At 36.9% G+C, this 15241-nt stretch overlaps 1 protein-coding gene across 1 annotated transcript in view; it reads left to right on the top strand.

Annotated features, from left to right (window-relative positions):
• LOC117198052 (dedicator of cytokinesis protein 11-like) overlaps nucleotides 1-15241 on the top strand; it is a 130666-nt gene that overhangs the window by 69706 nt on the left and 45719 nt on the right. Inside the window, exons 11-17 of the mRNA XM_049704604.1 lie at nucleotides 3403-3514; nucleotides 4019-4057; nucleotides 5715-5893; nucleotides 6303-6414; nucleotides 11423-11489; nucleotides 12836-12883; nucleotides 14437-14579. Of these exons, the coding sequence (XP_049560561.1) occupies nucleotides 3403-3514; nucleotides 4019-4057; nucleotides 5715-5893; nucleotides 6303-6414; nucleotides 11423-11489; nucleotides 12836-12883; nucleotides 14437-14579 (700 nt within the window). The remainder of the gene's footprint in view (nucleotides 1-3402; nucleotides 3515-4018; nucleotides 4058-5714; nucleotides 5894-6302; nucleotides 6415-11422; nucleotides 11490-12835; nucleotides 12884-14436; nucleotides 14580-15241) is intronic.

The raw sequence follows: 15241 nt of genomic DNA, 5'->3' as shown, positions 1-15241 counted from the left end.
TGACACAAAAAGGATGCTCAGTTGGATCAATAAGGGGAAAAGACATCAAGTGGGGTCCTTGGCAATCTACATGTAGGCTTCCTGAGTGCCCTCCCTCCTGTGAAGGGTCACATAGAGCACATCCTCTCTCCAGCAGTGAAAATTGAGCCACGTGCGTGCAACATTTCTCTTTAGGGAAGCCCATTTGAGACTCAGGGCTTAGGGGTTTTGTTGGGGGCTAGTTATGTATTTGAGGCTGGTCAAAATTTCCAGAGTCTTGGAAAGGATAGGAAGGCAGATGTTCACCATAAATCACATGGTTTGCACACTGCTGAACAGGTTGGCACAGAAGGCACAGTCTTATCATGTAGGAAATGTTTGTTTCAAGATCTAATTTCCCACACCACAAAACAGAAAATCACAGGCCAATATCTTTGATGAACATAGACTCAAAAATCCTCAACAAAATATTAGCAAACTGAATTCAACAATACATTAAAAGTGTCATACAACATGATCAAGTGGGATTTAATCCAGGGATACAAGGATGGGTCAACATCCACAAATCAGTCAACCCGATTCATCACATTAATAAAATGAAGGATAAAAATCATATGGTCATCTCAATAGATGCAGAAGAAGCATTTGCTAAAATTCGACATCCATTTATGATAAAAACTCTCAACAGTGAGTATAGAGGGAACATAACTTAACATAATAAAGTCCATATATGACAAAGCCATAGCTAACATCATACTCAACAGTGAAAAACTGAAAGCTTTTCCTCTAAGATCAGGAACAAGGGGCTTCCCTGGTGGCACAGTAGTTAAGAATCTGCCTGCCAATGCAGGGGACATGGGTTCGATCCCTGGCCCAGGAAGATTCCACATGCCGTGGAGCAACTAAGCCCATGTGCCACGACTACTGAGCCTGTACTCTAGAGCCCGTGAGCCACAACTACTGAGCCCACGTGCCACAACTACTGAAGCCCGTGTGCCTAGAGCCTGTGCTCCGCAACAAGAGAAGCCACTGCAATGAGAAGCCCGTGCACCACAACGAAGAGTAGCGCCTGCTTGCTGCAACTAGAGAAAGCCCGCATGCAGCAACAAAGATCCAACGCAGCCAAAAAAAAAAAAAAAAAATCAGGAACAAGACAAGGATGCCCACAGAAATTAGGCGACAAAAAGAAATAAAAGGCATCCAGATTGGAAAAGAAGTAAAACTGTCGCTATTTGCAGATGACATGATAATACATACAGAAAACCCTAAAGACTACACCAAAACTCTGTTAGAACTAATAAATGAATTCAGTAATGTTGTATGATACAAAATCAGCATACAGAAATCTGTGGTATTTCTATACACTAATAACAAACTATCAGCGAAATTAAGAAAACAATCCCACTTACAATTGCATCAAAAAGAATAAAATACCTAGGAATAAGTTTAACCAAGGAGGTGAAAGACCTGTACACAGAAAACTATAAGACACTGATGAAAGAAAATGAAGAAGCCACAAATAAATGGAAATATTCCATAATCATGGATTGGAAGAATTAATATTGTTAAAATGTTCATACAGCCCAAAGCAATCTACAGATTCAGTGTATTCCCTATCAAAATTCCAGTGGTATATTTCACAGAACTAGAACAAATAATTCTAAAATTTTGTATAAAACCACAAAAGATCCTGAATAGCCAAAACAGTCTGAGAAAGAACAGAACTGGAGGTATCATGCTCCCTGATTCCAAACTATACTACAAAGCTATCATAATCAAAACAGTATGGGACTGGCATAAAAACAGATACACAGATGAGCAGAACAAAACTGAGAGCCCAGAAATAAACCCATACATATATGAACAATTAAGTTACAACAAAGGAGCAAAGCACATACAATGGAGAAAAGACAGTCTCTTCAATGAAAGGTGTTGGGAAAACTAGACAGCCACATGTAAAAGAATGAAACTAGACCGCTCTCTTACATCATAACACAAAAATTAACTCAAAATGGAGTAAAGACTTGAATGTAAGACCTGAAATCATAAAATTCCTAGAAGAAGACGTAGGCAGTAACCTTATTGACATCCATCTTAGTGATATTTTTGTGGATCTGACTCCAAAGGCAAAGGAAACAAAAGCAAAAATAAGCAAATGGGACTGCATCAAACTAAAAAGCTTTTACACAGTGATGGAAACCATCATCAAAATGAAAAGGCAGCCTACTAAATGGGAGAAGATATTTGCAAATCATATATCCATCAAGGGGTTAATATCCAAAATATATAATGAACTAATACAATTCAACAACAACAAAAACAATCTGATTTAAGAATGGGCAGAGGATCTGAATAGACATTTTTCTAAAGAAGACATACAGATGGCCAACAGCACATGGAAAGATGTTCAGCATCACTAATTGGGAAACAGATCAAAACCACAATGAGACATCACCTCGTAATCTGTTAGAATGGCTATTATTGAAAAGACAAGAAATAACAAATGTTAGAGAGGATGTGGAGAAATGGGAACCCTCGTACACTGTTTGTGGGACTGTGAATTGGTGTAGCCACTGTGGAAAACAGAATGGAGATTCCTCAAAAAATTAGGAATAGAACTACCATAATATGACCCAACTTTTCCACTTCTGGGTATCTATCCAAAGAACATTAAAACGCTAATTCAAAATGATATGCACCCCTATGTTCACTGTGGCATCATTTACAGTAGCCAAGATATGGAAATAACCTAAATGTCCATTGATGGATGAATGGATAAAGAAGATGTGGTATATATGTGTGTAAGTGTGTGTGTGTCTTTGTATGTGTATATATATAAAATGGAATACTACTCAAACAAAAAAGAATGAAATCCTGCCATTTTACAATGTGGATGGACCTTAAAAGTATTATGCTAAGTGAAATAAGTCAGATGGAAAGACAAATACCATATGATTTCGCTCACATGTGGAATCTAAAAAGAGAAATGAACAAAAAAAACCCCAAACAAACTCATAGATACAGAGAACAGATTAATGATTACCAGACGGGAAGAGGTTGGGGGGTGGGCAGAATGGTGAAGGGGGTGTAAACTGTATGCTGATGGATGGCAACTAGACTTGTGGTGATGATCACTTTGTAGTGTATACAGATGTCAAATTATAATGTTGTATACCTGAAACGTATAGAATTAAAAAAAATCCAATTTCCCAAATGCCAGCCAATGACCAACCATGCAAGCAGGTCTTTTTAAGGTGAGCAGTCTTAGACCTGCTATGTTAACTCTTTACTGCACAGGTCACATTTTAAGGTATGCCTAAAATACTAAACACTTCTGTTTTGAAAATTAATGCACTGTATTTAATTACTAAAATAGTAAATGACTACTAAGTAGGAGTTCTTGTATAATTTCTTTGTGTTTAGGTCCTGGCTGAATACAAGTTTGAATTTCTGCAAACAGTTTGCAATCACGAACATTACATTCCTCTGAATTTGCCAATGGCATTTGCAAAACCTAAACTTCAGCGAGTTCAAGGTATGTATTTGTGTTTTCCATCATTAGGGATTGTGTTTTCCTGTTTTTGGCTAGCGCTAGTATAGTATAACGTTTTCTAGTTAAACCAGTCAATCTAAAGGTAATGTCAGAATTGTTACTATCTGAAGATAGGTTCGTTAATGGTACTCGGCATTTCCTTCATAGTGTCAGTGGTAGTATTCATAGAATGAAGAAATTAGGTGTGTTACATAGATTGCTGCTTAAACACAGATGTCAGATACCAGTTAAATTGCTCTCTGTAGTACTGTTTGGACTCTTATGTGAGACTGAATTAAGAAAAAAACCATATAAATACATTTCTGCTGAGTGGAACATCAAAAGAGAAGTATAAAGACAGAGTAAAATAGTGATATGTATGTATTAAATTGATGAAATGCCTTCAGTTATCTCCATTGCTAGTTTTATTGAATGCTTTGTTGTGTAGCACTATTCTTATGTTACTATGTTTTTTATTTGTCCCTTTTCTTTTCATATATTAATTAGATTTTTTTTCATTTGCGGTGGACCGTTTGACTTCAGTAGGTAGGTTTAACTCGGTTCACTCTAAAGTAGTTTGCTGTCTTTAAAAACAATTGATTTCATGAATGGCTAAGATGGATGGGGGCTTTCTTTGCTTTTTAAATCCTCCCTAGCCAAGATGAGGCTTTAGTTAATGTACCCAGAAAACCTAGGAGGTGGTGTATTTGTTAACTCTTAAAATCAGCTTGAGTGTTGATTGCTAGAAGAATCAACTTTAAAACACCGTCCTCAGAAAACAAGTTTTGGCTCAAGCTAGCATGGGGGCTAGAGGGTAGCTGTTCTTTAAGTGTGTCTCATCTCTGCCAGGCTTGCCTCCCTTCTCTCTGACCTGCTTAATGACTGCTTGGCCATAGTTTTGGAGGTTGGCTGAAACTACCTGATTCGATTTATTCAAACCCCTGAAGCAAAAAACCTTACTACCATTGTAAAGTCGACCCAGATAAGGCCACCTGGGTTAGTCCGTACTGGTTCTTGTGCATAGAAAGTGGTTGGGATTCACAAAAGAGCATGACCAATGGCAGAAAGAATATCAGCTACCTTGGTCTCTAGGAAGGTAGCTGCTGAGCACCAGTTTCAGTGCTTGAATGCCAGCCAGTGAAAATGGAGAAAAAATATTTAAAAACCCAAGCACCCCTATTCAGCTGCTCCCTTATTAGCTTCTGAGCATGTATAGCTCTGATACTTCCCCCAGTATTTATTGATGGCTTGAGGAATTCAGGGAAAAGAAGGGATGAGGATTTAGGATTAAATCTGATTTAGCATTTATTAAGTCCTAACTGAATATATATCATTATATTAAGTGCTGAAGAGGCCAGAAAAGAAATGGAAAACATATCCTTCAGCTTTATGGCCTAACTAAAATTAAAGGGTACGGTAGAGGAGATAAAGATAGTAGAAATTTACCATAGAAATTACTAAACTTGGTCACAGTGTCTTCTGATTGTGACCCAATCAGTTTATAAGGCAAGTCCCAACCAGGATATTAGCAGCTGGGATTTAAAATGGACTGAGGATCTAAAAGGAAGTGAAAGAAATAGTTTGAAGCAGTAATTTTATGAAATAAAAGGTTTGTATTCATGTGATGAATTTGAGTGAGATGAGGCTGTTTTTCTTATTGTTCTTGTACCCCATTGTATTGGGGCCAATATATAACATTTACTAAAACAGTCAATAGTTAATACTGTTACAGTGATTCAGTTGTCTAGTTTCTCTTCCTTTTCCTACTTTACAAATATAAACAGATAAGTGAATCAAGTATTGCTGTAGAGAGTTACTCCAATTTGTAGTTGTAACTAAATCTCTTCAGATATGAAGAAATGTGTTAAAACATTGCCAAATACAGTATTCTTTCATTCTAGATTTTACCCTAAGATTTCTAAGATTTGAAAAGCATCTCGAAAAAGAAAGAATTCTAGGAACTATCTTACCAACTGAAATTATCATTAAGGCTATCATCTAGCCCCAATGATGAGTGCTCGTATCTTGTAAAATTTTGCATGCTTATTCTATATGATAAAAGAATTGTTCATATTTGTTAATAATAACAATATAGTTCTTGCTAGCATGGTCACATATGACTAAGTAATAAATATAGTGCTTTAATGTTAAAGTAATTTTTGAATATTTTTATAAATGGGTTTTAAATTTCATTATACTGCAGATTCAAATCTTGAATACAGTTTATCAGATGAGTATTGCAAGCATCACTTCTTGGTTGGTCTACTTCTGAGGGAAACCTCCATTGCTCTTCAAGACAATTATGATATCAGATATACAGCTATGTCTGTCATAAAGAATCTTTTGATAAAACATGCATTTGACACTCGATACCAACAAAAGGTAAGGATGTTCGTATCATCATCAGTATCACATTAGTTAGTTTCTAAGAAGATTTTATGTTCAAGGTGAAGTTTTCAGTAAGGAACATAACAGGAGGATTGATGAAGTTATTTTTACAAATACGTTTTGTTTCCGTTTCAAATGATTAGGTTTTAAAAATACTGTTCAGATAACTGTTGAAGAACAACACTGGTTTTTCAAATCATGTCTAAAGAACAGCACAACTGCTTCATGATTTGTTACATAAACTAGAATTTTTTTAAAAAATTCTTATACGATTATAGCCATGTGCACTCTTTCAAATACACACCTTAATATATATCCTTAAATATATCTGTTATTGAGTTAAAGGCTATGGGAAGCTACGGTACCAATACTGTTTCACAAAAGTCCTATCTTTGTATTACAGACTCGGCAGAGTTCTGCAAGGAGTAGTGTATCTCAGTATAACCGATTGGATCAGTATGAAATCAGAAGCCTCTTGATGTGCTATTTGTATATAGTAAAAATGATTTCTGAAGGTGAGTTACCAGCATATTAGTCGTGGACTGTACTCCACCCTCACAGGTTTACAAGTTCATGCAACAAATATTTGACCATCATCTGCATGTAGAACACATGCACATTAGAAACAGAACTTTGAAGACTCTGACCTTAGAATGTTCCTATATTTTAACTTAAAATAGGTTCATTTCGGTCATACAAGTTTGATTCTTTGAAATAACTTTTTTTTTGATTTAAAAATTAGTTTCTAAAGTGAGGCAATAGTTTTAGAAGTGCTAAACATTTTTTTCATGCAGAGCATATAATGCATTAAATGACCAACATAAACAGAAAAAAATAACAATAACCAGTGTCATAGTTAACACTTTAGCTTTTATTTGACCCAGGATTTGGAAAATCAGAAGCAAACAAAAAGACAGGAAGGGTTCTTTGAGGGTAAGGAATGTCGTTGTTATCTTTTGCAGTACCATTATACAGTTTTGCATGGTGTCAGGTTCTTTTCCAGGCTCTGTTCTTTTTTCCTTGGTGTATAATTGTATTATTAACTAGTATTACCATTTCCTCTTTACCTTATATGATAAACTATAACCAAAGGATTTTCATAAACTGCATGTCCTCTGGAAGTAAAATCAGAAGGTTATCTTATTCCCAATACCACATTTGTTTACACAATTCCCTCCCCTTTCTTCCTTTTCTGTTTTTGCTCAAAAAAAAAAAAAAGCAAGCAGGAATGAAGAACATAAAAGCACCTGGGTTCTGATCATCATAATACAGTAGTTAAATTTTACTTATTTTCTATTTTTTATTTCATTTTTAGTAAATATCAAATCTTTTTTTGTAATAATGCAGCATATAAAAACATAAAATAAGTTGATAGTTAACTCACTAGAAACATTGAAACAAATCAAAAGCTAGATATGAATGGTTAATTCTAAAGTATATTAATAAAACAGGTTTAAATAACTAGAATCTTCAAGTTCTAAGAATGTATGATTTAGAGTAAACATCAAAGATTATTGAGGCTATGTGATAAGCCTCCATGTTTGGGGAAAGAAAACAGTAAAGGGAAATCATTTTCAACCCTGGTGGTATTTCATTCCAGGAGATAATGGATCAGTTAATAACTACAGCCACAGCTCACTGTTTTTGTCTCCCCACAAGGTGAAAAATGGGGGAGTATAGAAAGTGACTGCTAATATGTATGGGTTTTTTTTTTTAGGGTGATGAAAATATTCTAAAACTGTGGTGGTTTTATAAGTTTTTAAATGTACCATAAACTACTGTATTGGGCACTATTTAAATGGGTGAGTTTTATGGCACATGAATTCACTCAATAAATTTGTCTTTTTTTTTTTTTAAGGCCCAAGAGGCAACATGGAAAACAAAAAACTGGAAAGAAAAAGAAAAAAGTAGTTGAATACCACCACAGCCCAGGGAAAGTAAGAAGGAGGGTGGTAGGGGGAGAGAGAGAAGGAAGGAGGAGAGGGAGATGCATCGTTGACTAGTTCTCCTCTCCTCCACCCCAGTACACATGTGCACACACACCCACATGCCACATACAGTGTTAACCAGTGACAAGCCACTGGCTGCTTTTTTCATGTCATGGGTAAAACCATAACTGCGTTGTTTCTTGAGAACTTCATAATTCCCCCTCATCTTGTAAATGTTGACTTTGCTTGCTAAATATTTGATCTTTGTTAATTAGGTTTTTCCTTCTTCTGTTCTTGCTTTTTGATTTTTAAAAGCAAATTTTTAACGACTAGCATACAGTCACATCTCCTCTTTATCTTTTGTAAATGTAATGTCATGCTGCATGGTATCTGTAAAGTCATATTCATTTTATTCCAAAAAATATCTGCTTCTTGGTCCTTCTCAATGAATGTATTCTAGTTACCTTGTCAAGTCCAGTAAATATTTCACTTCTGTTACTCTATATGCATTTAAATGTTGAACTCTTACAGTCCACGCCCTTTAGGTCTTCTCTTGGCTTTCAGTTTTTTGGGCTTTTTGTTGACTCATAAACAGTAGCAACTTAATTTCAGCAAAAAGATGGTAGACCCTACACTTTCATATCAAAGTACAGGGATTCTGAATAATGAGTTTCCTTCTCTGTAGCTTAAATTTATTAACTGGCAATAATTCACTGTTTCAAAGTCTTAGTCATTTGCCCAACTTTTGTGTAGGTCTTATTGCTTCGTATATTATATTCTGAGAAGCGTATCAGAGTCAGGGGTTATCAATTACACAGTCTGAATTGACAGCAAGACTGTTCTCTTGGAAAAGAAAAGCAATCTCCTTAAGAGAGAGGAAGAGGGAAAGCTACTTCCTTCTTCCTGGCTGTACCCTGGCTTTTCTCTTTATTGTAGACCCCAAAATGAAACTCTGGGTCTCACCTTGTGGCTTATCAGCACCAGCTGCACCTGCAGATTCAGTAGTATTCTTCCTCACAGTCACCTCTTCATTGGAAGGTGTCTGGTTACAGCTATCTCTCACCGAAAATCCAGTTTTGTGATGAGCAACACGAATCACTGATCTTTTCCCACGAGATGTATAGTCAAAAGGAAATACATATGAAGGGGGCTTTACCTTTCTCTGTGTAAAATGAGGAAATAAGCTAGTATCACCAAGCATATATTCCTCTGTAGTTGCAGGTACTAATGGAGTAGGTGAGTTTTCTCCCGCAGAAACACTGGAAGGGCTCCAAGAGAAGTAACTCTGAGCTCTACGTTTTTGTGTGGAGTTCTGTGTGAAGATCGGTTTCTTTTGTGTACTGCCAAGCCTGTCTTCAGGACGGCTGAAGTCACCTTGAAATCCATGCCCCCTTTGAGCGCCAGGTGTAGATGTTAAAGGAAGACTTGCAGGTGACTTCTGGTTGGCACTCCTTCCTGTGGCAGGCTTGCTGCTGTTAGAGGAACTCTCCAGAGGGGTCTCTGGCACCGCAGAGAGGTCCTTACTATAAAATGGAATTGGAAACTTGGAACTCTGTTGCTGTTCCTTTTTGCCTCCAGATTTCATCTGTTCAGTATTTGATTGCTTTACCAGTCTGACAGGCAGATGCATCTGAGATCCGGGTGGAGGGTCCCTGACTGAAAAATCTAGCCCCCTCTTTTGAGTGCAAGGAATGAAGTCGTCATCACTATCAGAACTAGAAGGATGAAGCTGTTGCTCCTTCAGTTTTAGTCTTGCAGAAAGCTGTTTATTTTCTTTTAATTTATTCCTTTCTTCTGTGAGCTCAGCAATAAGCTTCATATTTTGTTGTTGGATATGGTCAAATACTTTCTGTAGCGTCTTCCTGTACATTTCGTTCACTGAACAGCGGTCACATACTTTGGAGCTTAACTTATGTTGCAGGTCATCGATGGTGACATTCAGGATATTCTGTTGCTCCATCAACTCTTTAATTTTGGCTCTGGAGCCCGTCCGCCTTCTGTCTGCCAATCGCTCTTTCCTCAGACTGGTTAGTTTCCCCTAGAGACAGCGTAGCTCCCTGTCATGGAGCTCTTTTACTGTTAGCCAGGCTTTTTAAAAAGCGTCAGAAGACAAATCACAGACGCTAACCTGCATTTTATCTTTTGTGGGAGATCTCTGGCCACTTCCCTTGTCTCCTCCACCCACGTTGCCTGCCTGCATCTCGTCTCCCTGACTGGGACTGGGAAACAGTGGAGACAAACCGCCGCCGGCAAAATGGCGGAAGGGCTGCTGACTAGAGCTGGGCCTCGAACGGGACGAGAGTTTCACCCCTTCTACAGACCTGCGAAGAGGCTTCAGAGCACAAGGCGGGTGCGAGGATGGCTCGGGGGTAGACAGAAGGGCCCGGTTTGGCGGCGGAAAGGAGACCCGAGCCTCCTTTTGGCGGGAAGAGCCAGTGCGCAGAAGTAAGGTGGTGCCTGCAAGCCGGCCTGTGATGAGAGGCTGGAGAGACCGGAAACGCAGTGACTTCTGGGAGAGCCATGCTGCGCTGAGCCGGAAGGGTGCCCGAAGGTGGACGGGGGTGGTGGGGGTGGACCGGAAGTCAGCGCTCACTTTATTTTTGAAACAAATCCAATTTGACCTTATGTTAGCATCTTATTCCTGATGATCAGTATTTTATAAACATTGAAAACTACCAATACTCATGGTCTTGAGTAAATTGGGGAAATAAAGTCAAAACCCACACACTCTTCCCTCCCTGTCACCCCTCCGTTTAGCCAACATTACCTAGTCGTCCATCCCTATCTTCAGAGGCTCTCGCGGGGCAGGCCATTACGTCATTGCCTACTTTTGCGATCCCTACCAGGTTTTTAAATTTAGAAGTGGACCTGCTGACACCATTAGCTATATCTGAGCAGGATAAAAAAGGAATGGAAGGTTAAGTGAGGGCAATATTTTTCTTTTTAAAAAAGTCTCCATGAGTGTGTTGAAAGTAAAAAAAAAAAAAGGGAAGAGCTCAAAAGAGAAGTGTATGTGATAGGTTTAAGGGACTTTTATATCTGAAGTAGTTGTTCCATTAATGTGTGTGTATGTTTGTATATTGCCAGGACTTCAAGGTTGATAATCCGAAGGCAAAGAGGAAAAAGAAAGTTATCAGTCTCTTCCTCTAAAGTTTAGAGTTCTCAGACTGTTTGGTTCGCAGAGCCCTTTGAGTAGCAGGCGAAGGTGCTTGACCCTATCTTCCGAAAAATGTACTTAAATGCACCATCTTGCATAAAATTTTAGGAAGCTTATTAAAAACCCCAGGTCTACTTCCCTTCCTCTGTCGTCAGGGATGGTAAGACAACCAAAAGAACATTTATGAAATACATAAAAATAATTGTTGAAGTTGAAATAATTACAGATTAAAAGGTATATTTGGAATTAATTCAAAAGAATACAGTGTGGGTATTGGGCAGTGAGATGAGATAGGAGGAGAGGATATAGATGAGACAGAATTGGCTGTGAGTTAATGGTTGCTGAAACTAAGTTATTGGTACTTTGGAGTTCACTGCACTATTTGCTGTAAGATCTATGCTATCTCAAGATGTTGCACTTTATTCATTCCATTTTCAGATACACTCTTAACTTACTGGAATAAAGTATCTCCTCAGGAGCTCATAAACATTCTTATACTTCTAGAGTAAGTTATATTAACTTATTTTCATAAAATTTCCTCTTATTTTTGGGAGCTTAATTTTTATACATAATAAAATATTACCCCTTTTCTGCTTTCAACAGCATATTTGTTAATAATGTAGGAGATGTTAAACTATTTTGATAGTTTAGAGGCTGATGTACAGGTTCTTCACACATAGATAGAAGAAAAACATGGAGATGAAATACTTGTGATATTATAGAAAACTCTAGCTAATAATAGTGCATCCTTGCAGACCATCAGGAGTCTTTCTGTGATCTGGAAAACTGGAAGTGGCATCAGCTGTCCTAAATCATTCATTTAGAGCAGTTGCTGTCTTAATGGAGCAGCTTAAATGTTGGAATTTAGAATTTGTACTCTTATGTAGAGCTGAGTAATTCTACTCACTTCAGAAATGCATATATATATATATTTCCATATATATATATCTCCATTGCAAGGTCCTTAGGGAAAAAAATCTAGCCTTTTTCCTAGGTGGAGGTTGGAAATTGTCCTATATTGTATGCTGAGCTATTTTTATGTCATTATTGAAAGCTAAAAGAAAAATTAGAATGAAATGTAAGAAATTTCTAAATAAATAGTACACATATATGATATCGTGTGTGTCTACCAAAACACAGAGGGTAATCTATGCATAAAAACTTAGTAAAGTCTTTCAAAATTTTGCAGAAAATGTCAGCAAATAAAAGTTATGATTAGAAAAACTACTCTAATTATATTGAAATGTTTACTAATGAAAATATATGATGTTGGGGATTTACTTAAAAAAAACAAAGGCGGTAGGGAGTGTGGAGGGAGAGCATGGGACCTGTTTGGGGTATAAGTTAAGAATGGCCATGAGTTGATAATTGTTGAAGCTGGTGGGTGCTGGGTATGTGGGATTTAGTTTGCTGTCCTCTTTACTTTTGTGTTTGAGATTTTCCATACTAGAAAGTGTTTTAATGCCATTATAAAAAATATAGCAATTGCCCCAATTTTTAGGGCTTTAGAACCTTTTTAGGTGTTACTGACTGTGCTAGAGACCTTTGCTGTGATACACACTATAAAGCACAAAGGATGATTTGCATTGACGGTTTTCTAAAAAATATGTCATTAGAATTGTATATGAAGACATGGAGCTTTTTGGTGTTGATGTAATTGTAGCAAATAAATGTAGAAAGATATAATATGGCAAGTAGTTATTTGTATATTTATTTTTGTATACCAAAACATATTATTGTAATATGATTTTAAATGGGTCGTTCTTTGTGACACATGAATTTTCAAATATTACTTGTTAAAATGCAAAGTATGGTAATATCTTACTAACATGCTATTGTTTTTCTTTCTAGAGTATGTTTGTTTCACTTTAGATATATGGGGAGAAGAAACATAGCAAGGTAATTCCCATAGCACTGCAATTTCCACCTTTTTTCTTCTCTTCCAACAGAGGGCAGTCTTAATTATGCCATGTATAACCTAGATGATTCATTTTGAGTTGACATTAAGATACCCATGATTGGGCTTCCCTGGTGGCACAGTGGTTGAGAGTCCACCTGCCGATGCAGGGGACACGGGTTCGTGCCCTGGTCCAGGAAGATCCCACATGCCGCAGAGCGGCTAGGCCCATAAGCCATGGCCGCCGAGCCAGCATGTCCGGAGCCTGTGCTCCGCAACAAGAGAGGCCACGACAGTGAGAGGCCCACATAACGCAAAAAAAAAAAAAAAAAAGATACCCATGATTTATTTAATGCATCTCAACTCACAGTTGAAATTAATCTGATGTGAACATTTTTTAAGTTTTCCAGAGGGTAATCATTAGACTGATATGCAGAGTTTCTGTTCTAATCCTAGAACAGATGCTTGTCTCTTCTGAAGGATGTGAGAAAGGGCTAGATCAAGGGGAAGGCAGGAAATCGTAAAGTGAGGACAACTGTAAGATCTGTACTTTTATCTACAACCTGTCAATACTCACCTCAGTTACTAACGTGAATAGAAATCCCCAGCAGCAATCGGGACATGCACTATATATTATTTATTTCTTCTTTTTGCTGTGTAAGTCTTAGTGAAATAAATACTTAAGAAAATGTTTGAGAAACTGTAAGGAAAAGATTACTTATTTCAATAAGATATATTTCAGGGGTAGAGTTAGTCATTAAAGGAATTCAAATAGAATTCTTTTTTTAAGTAAATTCCATGGCACTTCCAAAAACTAAAGAGGCTGTTTGGATGGGGTTTATTGCTGAGTCTCTGGAACATCCTAATAATTCAAGGGATGATTTCCACTGTCTTCCCAGCACTGGGAACTGGTTTAGAACTAGTATGGTAACTACCACCATGAACCTTAACCTCTAAGATTCTGCTGATCCACCCTCTATGTTTATTAGAGGATAGAGAAACTCTTTTTCTTCCTTAGTTCCTGTATTACCCGGTTGTAATTTTTTTTAATGGAATCTTAAAATTAAAGGAAAACAAAGAAAAATGTGCAAATAGACATGTTTATAGAGTAAAAATTTCTGCTCCAAGTTTAACTTGGGTCCAGAAACAGATTAGATAGGCACTCATTCTTAAACATCTAACTCCAGGAATTCTTCCACCTTATGTCAACTCCTAGTATCCCTCTCACTGTTTTCTCTGACTCTTGCCTTTCCTTACCTCCTGAGAAAAGACTGGATCTTATTGGAGTGTTGTCCACTTTACTCTGATATTTTTGAGAAGAAGAAGGGAAGTAAGAAACTCTCTCTAAATTCCTTACTTGTATTCGTATAGTATAAGCTATTTTAAATATACATTAAGCTTCATACAATTTCCAATGATGCCTCATTTAAGCCAAGTAAATACTGAGCATAACACAGTGTTTATGTGGAAACCTAGTCATTTATTAGTTTAAAAAATCTAACGTTGAGATGTATTCTTAGAGTGCTCCATTTCCTAACTTTAACATTTATTTTAGGGTGCATGATGCCTGGATGTCAAAACACTTTGGAATAGACCGAAAATCGCAAACCATGCCAGCTCTTCGAAACAGATCAGGAATAATGCAGGCCCGGCTTCAGCATCTTAGTAGCCTGGAAAGTTCATTTACACTTAATCACAGTAAGTGAAAAATGTGTGTAGGGTACCCATTTGAAACAGATATTAGTACTATTTAATCTTAAAGAAGTACTGGCTTAAATCTCCAATACAATTGGTAATCATTTCCCATACATAGATACAATTGCATATCTCTGTTTATGAACAGTCATTTCATCATATGTGAATATATGATAAAATATGCATGGATTTTTCAGCAATTTTAGGTAATGATAGGTTTTTTCTTAGTTCAATATCAAGGAAGTTAATTTTCCCTTTGAATTATTGTTCTTATATTATTTTACATTCGATATCCTTTATTCCTACTTTAATGCAAATAACGGCATCTTAATATAATAGTATGTATAATATTTGTTTAGAGTTACTATTGTTCATTCAGTGATCTTAAGGGATTATCCATGCTGAGCTGACTGCAGAAATCAAAGAACTGTAAATAGTATTTTGACAAAGATGTATTTCACACAGGTGAAGTACTGACAAGTTGAATAGGACAAGGAGGAAGCTACAGGGTTATATAAATGGATGCTATCATCTGAAAAACAAATATTAATAAAAAAGTCAGAGAGTGAGATAAACGTTCATTTCCACACAGTCCTTTGGGGATTGCATAAAAGGAAGCCAGCAGAACTGGCTTTGCGATAGGGCTAATAATAAAAACAAATGTC

This window comes from Orcinus orca, chromosome X (genome assembly GCF_937001465.1).
Source record: "Orcinus orca chromosome X, mOrcOrc1.1, whole genome shotgun sequence".
In the NCBI taxonomy this organism is placed as follows: domain Eukaryota; kingdom Metazoa; phylum Chordata; class Mammalia; order Artiodactyla; family Delphinidae; genus Orcinus; species Orcinus orca.
The sequence above is the reverse complement of the archived record's forward strand: the minus strand, read 5'-3'. Positions and strand labels throughout refer to the sequence as shown.